The 11504-nt window shown below is 33.9% G+C and overlaps 1 protein-coding gene and 1 pseudogene across 2 annotated transcripts; both read right to left on the bottom strand.

Moving 5' to 3' along the window:
- Window positions 1-1440: 1440 nt before the first annotated feature.
- LOC122047364 (filament-like plant protein 3) lies at window positions 1441-7878 on the bottom strand. Of its 2 annotated transcripts, XM_042608586.1 has the most exons (5): window positions 7647-7878; window positions 6989-7580; window positions 5379-5571; window positions 2078-3978; window positions 1441-1881 (listed from the first exon to the last, which is right to left on the bottom strand). In XM_042608586.1, the coding sequence occupies exons 2-5, from the start codon at window positions 7091-7093 to the stop codon at window positions 1741-1743; spliced, it is 2340 nt and encodes a 779-aa protein (XP_042464520.1). In that variant the 5' UTR covers window positions 7094-7580; window positions 7647-7878; the 3' UTR covers window positions 1441-1740. The 2 variants fall into 2 exon arrangements, with proteins under 2 accessions (XP_042464520.1, XP_042464519.1); XM_042608585.1 differs by having other exon boundaries at window positions 6989-7878.
- Window positions 7879-9021: 1143 nt separating this feature from the next.
- LOC122049759 lies at window positions 9022-9131 on the bottom strand (annotated as a pseudogene).
- Between the last annotated feature and the right edge of the window lie 2373 nt (window positions 9132-11504).

Below are 11504 nucleotides of genomic sequence, written 5' to 3'. Positions count from 1 at the left end.
GATAACTTTGATAAATTCAATTTTCTTCTATCAAACTTGGTTTAAAATTACTTCTCAAAGTTCACAAAGGGCATTTAATAGTTGCTAGACAATGGTGCAGCTGTAGGGCACCTTCTCAGTTTTGAGGCATCTAAGGGTCGAGTCTCAGTTTCGATGAATTAATTGATGAATTTCCTTTAATGGACGATTGACCTAAGAACATTGGGTTGGGGTTGCTAGCTGCTAACACTTTCTGATTTATTCTAATGGCCAGTGAGAAACTTCTATAAGGTCAGACCAATCACTCCAAGATTAGTCGGTGCAAGCTGGATACATTGTGTCAACTAAAAATAAAACAAAGAGCAGTTAATACCTTATTTTGATTCTAAATTATTTCCTTGATATTTTTTTTTGAAACCTCGATCAAGATCAGAGATCTACATATGTAGACATCAATAAACTAAACTATAAAAACTATTAAACCTTTATATATTTTCTCTTATTTATATTTATGAAAAGAAGGGGAGGTTTGCGCAATATTAAAGTTATTATTGTGTGACCTTGTGGTTATGAGTTTGAGTCATAAAAATAGATTCTTGTAATGCAGATTAAGGTTGTGTACTATAAACCCAATATAATCTAATCCTTTTTCGGATCCTACATTCACAGGAGTTTCGTACATCGAGCTGCTTTTTTTAATATTTATCTTGAATTTTAACGCTCTAAACATGCATATAGTTGCTACTTCTATTTGCTCAAGTCTCGTGCCTTTAACTAGATCCTTAAACTTTAGCATAAAATCATCAATAGATTAGGCCTTTGAACTTATCCTTCTACCTTTACTCATCTTCATTCAAATTATAAATTTCTAGATTTGTTTCCTATATCTAATCTGGATCTTCTAGGTAATTTTTTTATTATCCTCATCCATGACTAAGGCTTCTAAACAAATCCTTGAACCTTTGTACAAGAACACCCGCATCTCAAGTCTGAACACTTTAAACCTATAAAAAAACCCAAATAAAAAAAACTTGAAACAATTATTTCAGCGATTATCAATTATCAGACTAAATAAATAATTTAAGCACACTTTATCAATTATCAGATTAAATTAATAATCTAAGCTCTTGGGCACATGTAATTTATATTTTCAAATTTTCATTTTTGATTTATCACTTGCAATTTGCAGGTTCTCCACAAGATAAAATTTTAAGATGCCAAATTATGTATATAATACAAATCTTTATATATTTATTAGGAAGGCTTAATATTTTATATAAATATTTTATATCAACTGCTTCTGCAAATATAAATATTTTATATATTAATAATGTTCTTGACTTCTTAATAACCACAAAAATATATTTTTTTACTGATTCAATCAACTCCAGAGATCTAGAGATAGGAATCAGACACCTCTGTGCCTATGGCTACATTGATTCAAACTGCATCAATAAGAAATATTTGAACATTTTCAATATTTGCTGCTTCACAAGATTTTGTGAAAGTAGGCAAGCAACTTTCAAAATGTAAGCAACTTTACTTAGGTGGTTGACATATACTTTACAAAATTTGGTTTCTTTTATTAACAGTATATGGTTTTACTAAGATTCTGTGACATTATCTTTTCTAGATGAACATCGAAATTCTGGATGCCTAGCTGAGAATCTTGACAGCTTTTGGGAGCTGCTAGGCGGAGACCAAGAAATATGGGGTGAGAAGCTAGAACCCAGTGCCTTAGATTCCTCAATATAATCCAATTTAGCTCCAGCAGTGCCCCGGCTCATTTATTTCAAGCATCAAAACATCAAAATTTGACATCAACTTCAATTGTTGATTCAGAGAAGCTAAGGTCTTTTGGCACTGCACTAGCTTTGCAGCAGCCAACACAATCTCTTTCTCCTGTTAACAGAGAAAGAAAGTGTAATAATCAGAAAAGGAGTAGAAACATACTTGGAGCAATATTAATTTTCCGCTTTCCATTTTCAGAACTAAATTCCATGTATTGAGTGTTGGAGCAAAGAATGAAAGTACAACTAGCATGGTTATTTCAAGCAGAATTGCAGAAAGAGCAATTTGTACAAGACACATTAGTTACCTGTCCAACTATCAGCTTTCTATTTGAGCTTGCAGTTGAATGTAATCCAAATGATTGCTGCTTGCTAGGCATTCCATTCTCCAACTTGTGGTATTTTTCTGCAAAATCTGCAGATATTAACTTCTCCTCTTCAAATTGTTTTTCTAAGGAGCCAAACTTCTCTTGGAGATTCTTGATTTCCATATGTGCTGATTCAAGTTGCAGAACCAATTCATTTCTCTTCACCTTTGTGGCTTCAAGATCAGCTGAAATTTCTGAGGCAAGCACCCTCTCCTTCTCAGCAATCGCTTCCAGCACATTCACCTTTTCACGTAACAGGCTTACTTCTATTTTTTGGGAACAGAGTTGACATTTGAGTTCTTTATTCTTTGCAATTATTACTTCCACATTTTGGCACTCAAAAACAAGTCCCTCCGAAAATGCCTTATCCTCCTTTGGTTTCCTATCTGTTATATTAGCCTTATCATGTTGCTCACCAATTTTCAACTTCGCAAACTCAAGCTGACTTTCCAATTCTTTATTATGTTCCAATTGATCTATTTTCCAACACCTAGATGCTAGTTCTGTGGACATCATTTTCCCTCCTTCAACCTGTCCTAACAATCTAATCTTTCCCTTTAACTCGGCAATTTCACCAACTGCTGAGCCAAGCTGAAGTTCCATTTCCTTCCTCTTAGCTTCTGTAGCCTCAATATTTTGGCACCTCACTCTCAATTTAGCAGACAATTTTTTCTCTTCCTCAAAATTGCTATCTAATATGGTTATTCTCTCTGTCAGCTGCACATTTTTTGCATGTGCTAATTCGAGCTGAACTTCCATTTCATTTTTCTTGCCTTCTTTGGCTTCCAGTTCTAGCTCAAGAGCATGCTTTTCATCATTAATCAAATTGAGCTGCCTTTGCAACTCTACCAACTTAACTTCAGCTGCTTCCACTTGCTTGCATGTATCCTTCAGTTGAATATTGGTTACAGCTAAAGATTCTTCCATTTCAACTTTTTCTGTGTTCATCTTCCCAATCATCTTATCCAACTCAGATACATGCAGATTGACAGCTTCAAGCTCTTTCCTTGAAGTGCTATCTACACTGACAGTGAGATCTGAACAGGCATCATGCTCAATGCTAGAATTTCCATGGTCAATCTCTGGTAATGCAACAAGTCTTTCCATCTCGATGAAATCATCCATTAGGCTAATTTCAACAGAAGATTCAAGATTTCTTGGACTATCCTTTCCCTTTCTGAACTGACTGAGCTCGAAACTTAGAGTTGGTGCCCTTGAATCAGAACAAATTTGTTCATGGTTTATACTTAACAACCTTTCCCCTGCATCTGATTGGCTATCAGTGACAGATTCAACATAATGTGAATTAGGAGAGAAAATATGCTCATTAGCTATTGGCAATTTCCTTGCTGCAATTCGTAACTTATGACACTCAGCTTCAAGCTTAGCCATTTTCTTTATGCTATCCAAATGTTGTTTGCTAACTGTTTCTGCTGTTCTAGTGCTTAGCTCCAACTCTAGTGTTTTCATGTGGAGATCCTCAGTGAGGGTAACAAGATCCGCTTTGAGAGAAGAATTCCCCTTGGTGAGAATTTCAATTTTTGATTGAAGGTCCAGGTTAATGGAATTTGAAATTTCAGTTTTAACATCCATCTGAGCTAGCAACTCAATGAGGTGAAGTTCAAGTTCTGATTTTTCAGATTTCCTTTTCTGGGTTTCCTTAAGGATGGCATCTTGGACTTTCTGTTCTTGCTCTTCTCTTGTCAGCCGAAGCTGCCTAACACACTCCTTGAGGGCAGCTTCAAGATGTATAGCTTTATCTTCAAGAAAGGAGTTCTTCCTTGTTGCAGCTTCAAGCTGCTGCCTTAAAAATGAAACTTCCTTTTCTGCATTTTCCCAACCTGACAAGCAATTTGCAGAATTTCAACATGCATGCAACAAGATAAACCCACAAGACAACACCAATACAAAAATATCATGAAGCAGATTCTATGAGGCTTGACGTATATCTAATTATTAAACTTCAAGTATAAACCTAGTTAAATGCATAACAAAGTGCTAAGAGGATGAAAAACCTACAAGTAACTGAGCTATCATAAGGTTACAGAAAATATATTTTACATCTACAATATCATCATGTACTTCATTCAAAACCTGAAGGATTTACCTTCCCGTGAATTAAATGTAATAACTGATTTTTTTTTGTTGTTTTTAACCAATGAGTTTTAGAAGAAAAAAAAAAAAAAGTAGATCCGCTACCTTAACGGCCCCCCTAGTGTCGGTCCTACGGATATGGAGGAAGGTAAATATAGGTACACAAGCGTTAGATGCACGGTGGGGTAAACCCTAGGTCATCAATTTCTGAGAATCGACCCCTGGTCATTACACCAGAGATATCATGCATCCACCGTCAGCACTATGCCCTAGGGGGCAACCAATGAGTTTTAGAGATTAGTGATCTGCTAGTGAACTTTTGCACAGTAGCAGAGCATAAGATCCTGTGTTTGTGTCCTTTGGTGTTAGTAATATATCCCCAGTTAAGTTGAGACAGTCCACACATTGAACTGGTTAGTCCAGCCTTGTTTGTCCACCCTCATATTTAAGGGAGCATTTAGGTTATGAAAAACTAGTCTGTTTATTAATAGCTCAAGCTTTTAAATAACTAATCAGCAAGGGAACTTTAACGTATTACATAAATATACAAGGTAAATTGATTGTGTAGGAAAAAAAAATGGATAAATTAAAGGGTCTGAATCATTTTGTAGTGCTCAGTGTGAATGTTATTCAGTGATCTGAGAATAATGTAGGTTGGCCACTATGTTTTGCAGTTGTTTGCTGGAAATCACGTGTATCAAATAGTATGCTTGGTATGAACAGTCGACATTGGCGGTACAATCTGCATATGACTTGTTACAAGAGGCATATTGCTTGGTACAGTTTCATGCAGTACCAAACTCACTTCACAAAAATGTTAAGAAAAGCCTCTAAACTGAAATCTAGAAGCTGATGGATCTAGGGTCCTTGCTCTAGTGAATAAAGATCAAAAAAGGAAATTAAACAGCACACCTTAAACTCATTTATGGGCTTTGACAATTGAGCTTTAGAGATACCTCATTTTTATTGGGCATCAAATCTTTTGTGAAGGTCAGTGTTATTTCCCAAGAGTTCATTTGTGTACAAAGCTTAACCTTCTAGAAACAAAGAACATCTCAGCTGATGCATGAAAACCTTTCTGTAAATTTATGATGCATGTTTGCATTAAAACACTAATGTAAAAAAGAAAATCGAATGAGTTTGATACCTAAAACTGCTTCTTCCGCAACTTTGGCATGCTCCGTGACTAAATCTTCTCGGGCACTAATGTTCAAAAGAGAAGCTGATAGTTTGTCATTCAATGCTTTTATAGTTTCATAGGCCTCGTGATTAAGATCCTTTGAGAAAACATCTGGTGATTGAGGATGCTTTGGGGAACTAATAGAAGTCCCCAGTATCTCCTATTGAACAAGAATCAATTAGTTATTCAGACGAGGTAAAAATACTATTGCAAAAGCTCATACATAGAGAGTAAAGAACTCTAGCAATGCAAAACTATTTTTAGAGCTCCCAGAGGCACATTACCTGGCATATTAGATTATCACAAGTATGACAGAGTGCTAGAGCGAAAGTACAGAGATCTTGAACATTTCTGCCAAATATAAATGGTCCACTGTTTTTGCTAAACAGTTTAGCGAAAATCCATATTATTATCATGCTACCTCGAACAATATATAGGTAGTTTATCTTGGTGCATTTATATATCAATGAAACTTTGAAATTTACGATAGATTTTTTTTGTATTGGTGAAGTTGTGAAGATAACAATGATAAAATCTATCTACTAAAGAAACTTTCTCTTAGAAGATATAATACTTTGAGTTTATCAAAGAAAAACTTGTCTCCCAACTGATATAATTAATCCCACTTGCATTGAATGGTGAGTCAGAAACAGAGAAAGCTTTTCCATATGACAATAGGACAACAAAGTATGGTCACCAAAAAACATGCCTTCATCTCTTATTTGTTTCTGGAAGAATTGAGAATTAATGTAAATTATTTTTACTTGCCTTACCAAATTATTGAGACATTGATAAGTTATATGAAACACTAACATTCCAACTTGTAAGTTTAGCTGCTTTGACAGGCTGTTATTAGCTACTAAAGAATCAATGGACAAGAGAGTATAGAGTGTTCTTTTATTCATCTCCATCCCTATGTGGGAATTCTGTAAGTGGCAATATCCCTTGTGACCCTATTTTTCCTGTAGTCAATTTTCTCTTTCAATATATCCCTAATTTGAGTCAAGTGCGTTAAATTGGGATATTGCCTAAGAATGGGATCTGAATTCTAGGAAACCTTCAATTTGTGGCATTAAATTCTCTGCACTAACCATAAAAGATTAAAGGATTCAGATAAGAGCAGCAGACTTGTTTTTTGAATATAACTATCATGCTTGTCGATGGAAAAAAGATCTTGCCTAAGAATGGTAACACTTTGGAGAAAAGATCAATGAATTGCATTTCTTGATCATCCCAATTGAAGCACAGAAGTCTATTATTTTCTAAAGAACAATAGACTCGGGAAAGTACTAAAGTTTGACAAGGATGCTGACACCAAAAATTCAAACTGTAAAAATTTGACAGTAGAAGATATGAATTTCTAGTGGCTTAAACGTTTGAATTTACTGCAGACATCAGAGATTATCTTTAAAAAAAAAAAAAAACAATTCTTTTACTACTCGTTATGTGAATTTAATATCCTTTTGTTGAATAAGTTTGGCCTTTCAACACCCAGTTTTAAGACTTTCAGCACACATTTAGATGGAAACAAGCAAACTATTTGAAACTGGACCACAAGATCAAGACATGGAGCAAACCTGTTCACCAGAGTGCCTCTCAGAAGATGCAGAACCGGAGCTCTCAGTCACTCCAGGGCTCTTTTCTGACGACTTTCGCCTCCATAGCCAATTACGGCGGTCCATCTTGCAAACCTTGATCCTCTAATTTGACTTGCAGGTCAACATCTCCAAGCTCCCGATCGATTATACCCCCTTTCAGACGAGCCAAATCGATGAAATCTCGGAGTCAAATAAGGTAACACATACCAGGGCACTCAACATCCACACGCACAGAGATTCGACAGACTAGGAAGATAAGAAAGAAATTTCGGTGAGACCAAAAGGAGGGTAATTTAGAATCCAAAATCTCCGCTTCAGAAGACCACTCTCTGGGGTAGAAACGCACAACTATACCACAGGATCCGGCCACAACCGAAAAATGATAAGAAAAAGAGGAAGAAGTCGAAGCCGTTTTGCAAGTAAGAGGAGAGGTGAGGGAAGGATTGAAGTAATGAGATAAAGCCTAAATCTTTGGGTCGCCAATAGACTTGCAGGCCGGTCGTAGCCATTTCGAACTGAAGATTGCTCCTTTTGAGGAGCAATTGAAGTTTCCGATTACCCGGACTGAACACTACACACTAAAAAGTCAATTGATCTCAAGAACCGAATCGTAAGGGCGAAAAAGGTGCTTCCCTACCTGACTGATCGAAGAAAAGACGGTAGAAGAGAAGAAGACGATCGAATCGAAGCCCCTCATTGGGTCGGGTTTCTCCGGCGAGGATTGAAGCAGGTTTCATGTAGGCGGGGGCAGCGGGACGCCACCCTCCTGGCATCCGAGAACGGAATCGGCATGATTATGCTTCCCGCCGAAGAACAGTGACAACGCTGATGGCGAAACGGTCTCGTCCAAATCTTGCGGGTTCCTCGACTCCACATTTGTTTATGTTTTTTTTTTAAAAAAAGATATTATATATATATATATATATATATATATGAAAAAATAAAATAATTTTTTAAATAGATTATATAATTGAATTCTATTAATAATAGCATGGATTCTAAAACTATATATTTTCAAAATTTAGGAAGAGGTTCTGCAAAAATAGATAAGATAATTTATTTTCAAAAATAAAAAATACAATTTTTTATTTATAAAAATTAGATTTTTTTAATGAATTCGAAAAGAACATATAATATATAGATCAATAAATAATTGGAAAATAGTGAGTTTATGACTACTTAAATCTGGTTTATGTTGGAAATTCTCATATTTTTTCAAAGAAAATTTAAAATCTAAAAAGGAGGCGTAAAAGAATTTAATATTGAACTTTTTTTGACATATTTATATTTATTATAGATGGAGCCAAAATTTTTAATATATATATATAACCTACGGACCATTCGTTGTAGAACGATTCGTGACTATTTTATGGAGATGCCTAAAATTGATCTAGGTACTCGAATTAAAATACGTAGTTGTTTTTTTTCTTGTTTATCTTTTTAGTTTCAAGTTAAGCTAATTAAATTTTACTTTTAGAGTTTAGGGGTTTGGTTATAATGTTTAAGTTAAAAAAAATTAAAATTAAAAATTTTAGATACTCACGAGATATAATATATGTATTTAGGATGTTTAGAGTTTGCAATTTAAGAAATTTTTTATTTTTTTTAAAAAAAAAATCAAAGCGCTAGATCAATTACAGGCATCTCGACCAAGCAGTCGTGGACTATTCCATAGTGAACGGTCTGTGTTTGTATGTGTGTCTATATATATAGGGGTTTTATATTCTGCACATCTTATCCTACACACCTCGTGCACACTAAAAAAATTTTGATTTAAATTTTTTTTATGCTTAATACTATAATCCAACCCCTAAACACTAAAGGTAAAAGCTTATTAGCATAACCGAAAACTTTTAAAAAATAAACAAAAAAAATATCACTTGAGTATCTCCCGTGCACACGTGTTATGTGTATAATATAATACATAAATACATATAAATTTTATAAAATAAATATTTTCTGTCAAGTAATTAAACAATATTATTCAACGATAAAATAATTTATTCTCATTTGTAAGTTACTCTCATTCATAAGGAATTAATTTAACTCTTTATATCAGATATTAAACTGATAAGAACAAATACTACACTTAATCTTAGCCAAAAGACTGCCTACAAATTAGGTAAGAGTACGTTAGACCCATGCAATAGTGTAATGCAAGGGTAACACTCAAGAATCCCAACAAACTACCCCTTATAAATAATTAATTTAAGAGCATCCACATCAGTTTCCCTATTACTATATCTAAAATTTAGGATAAATAACTCACTTTATTAAATGTAGAAAATCACTTTTCACTATACACTACATCAAGTACCCTAAAATTTTCATCATCCTTAATTTTTTATTATTTTCTTCTCTTTCTTAAATTTTTTTATTATTATATTTATGGAATGAGTGGAAGGAGAGAGATTGAAAAGATTGAGCAGAAGAAGAGAGATTAAAAAGGAATATTATTTTATTTTTAGTGTAGAGATTTCATTCCCTAAATGTAGAGAATCACTATTCATCAAATCTAAATTTAGGGAATGAATAAGGTAGTTGATCATGGGCGGACCAAAAGAGGAGGCTAAGGGAGCTTTAGCCGCCCCCCCTCCCCGAGTTCGTCGGAATCGTTTAGTATGGTGGTTCCTGATTATGGGGGCTGCTTTTGCAGCTCCCCAATCTTCTTCTCCGATAGATTTTTATGCAGTAAATGATGAAGCGGGTGGTGTTGGTGGAGAAATGGAGTCAACCTGAGCTCTAGACCTTCCATGTCCTCCCTATCCTTCTTCCCATCCAAAAGGACACGTTGAAACGCGTCTGCGTATGTGATCGGTGGCGGCAATGATGGATGGCCTGTGCAGGATGGATTCAATCCCCCTGTAAAAAATTTTCTAGTTCCGCCCTTGTAGCTGATGCAAAAGTTTTTTAGCTACCCTATCCAAAATTTAAGATAAAATTTTTGGATATGGTAACTGATGTGGATACTCTAATATTATACTTGATCTTAGCCAAAAAGTAAAGAAAATTATGCTTTCTAACGTCGTTGACCTAAAGTATTTATAAAAGTTTATCGGCTCATAGTGTTATCAATCCTAATATGTGGGACTAAAGAGAATTAGAAAAAATTACCGATGAGAAAAATTCTCAGAAAAAATTATTGATGAGAAAAATTCTCAATAATATGCCACAGCTGAATTTCGAACTCTAGATACTTGATTGATTAATGAGAAAAATTACCACAGCTGAATTTTGAACTCTAGATACTTGGTTGATTAATGAGAGATACTTGGTTGATTAATGAGAAAATTCTCAATAATAAGTAGCTAAGTCTCAAACTTGTATGTAGAAATAACTAATAAATCTTAAAATTATTTTTGATATGAAAAGAAAAAATGACATTAATATAATTTAATTTTGGATTTCACTAAATTAATTGAAAGTTAGTTAGTAAATGATCAATATTCTTAATAAAATATGCACACGCGTTGCATATATAATATAATATATGATAATTTTACAAAATGAAAATTTTATGTCAGTAATTAAACAACATTATTTAATGATAATATGATTTATTCTTGAGTGTTATCCTTCAGAGAATTTAATTCTTTATATCAGATATCAAGGGTGACGCTCAAGAATCCCAATAATAAGTTACTATAACGAACTCCCCTTTATAAAAAATTAATTTAATATCATACTTGATCTTAGCCAAAGAGCCGAGAAAAGTATGATTTCTAATGTCGTCAGTCCAAGATATTTATAAAAACTTCTCCACCCGTAGTATTATCAATCCTAAGATATGGGACTAAAGAGCTAGAACCAAAGAATAGAAAAATTCTCAATAATACACCACAGCAGAGTTTCGAACTCTAGATCCTGATTGATTAATGAGAAAAATTTGTAATAATAGGTCAAGCAAAGTCTCAACTCTAGATCTTTAATTGATTAATGAGAAAAATTCTCAGTAATATACCATAGTTGAGTCTTAAACTCTTAATTCCTGATTGACGCATATGTGGAAATTATTAATAAATCTTGAAATTATTTTCGATATGAAAAAAAGACATTAACATAATTTAATTTTGGGTTTCACCAAATGAATTGAAAGTAGTTATTAAAAGATCCAGATTCTTAAAAAAAATAGTAAAATATATATACTCTACGCACTGAGCGTCTGTGAGTGACGTCCGACATGTGCGATCTGACATGGTCAAAATTAATTTTTTTTAATCTCTCTCTCATCTGCATCTCTTTTTTCTCTCCTGCATGTAAAGTGGTACTAGTTTGTATAAATCAGTATTATGTTGAAGCTAGTTTGTAGAAACTAGCTCCTAACATGATGATGCTTGTCTTTAAAAATCAACACATTAGAGATAAACTTTAAAGACCAGCTCCATGGGTTAGTGTTAGTTTATACAAACTAACTCTAATGTGTTAATGTTGATCTTTATAAACGAAGAAGAAAAATCAATTTCATCATGATATTAATTTTTAAAAATTAGCATCA

Source organism: Zingiber officinale, chromosome 2B (assembly GCF_018446385.1).
Source record: "Zingiber officinale cultivar Zhangliang chromosome 2B, Zo_v1.1, whole genome shotgun sequence".
Lineage (NCBI taxonomy): Eukaryota > Viridiplantae > Streptophyta > Magnoliopsida > Zingiberales > Zingiberaceae > Zingiber > Zingiber officinale.
Note: the sequence above shows the minus strand (reverse complement) of the source record. Positions and strands in the feature narration are given on the sequence as shown.

What these genes read in the sequence shown, in the direction of transcription:
- LOC122047364 (XM_042608585.1), bottom strand. Translation starts at nt 7,093, where the DNA reads ATGGACCGCCGTAATTGGCTATGGAGGCGAAAGTCGTCAGAAAAGAGC. An exon ending in AGAGGCACTCTGGTGAACAG is followed by an intron (nt 5,572 to 6,988) that starts GTTTGCTCCATG and finishes CTTGTTCAATAG; the next exon opens with GAGATACTGGGGACTTCTAT. An exon ending in TGCGGAAGAAGCAGTTTTAG is followed by an intron (nt 3,979 to 5,378) that starts GTATCAAACTCA and finishes ATTGCTTGTCAG; the next exon opens with GTTGGGAAAATGCAGAAAAG.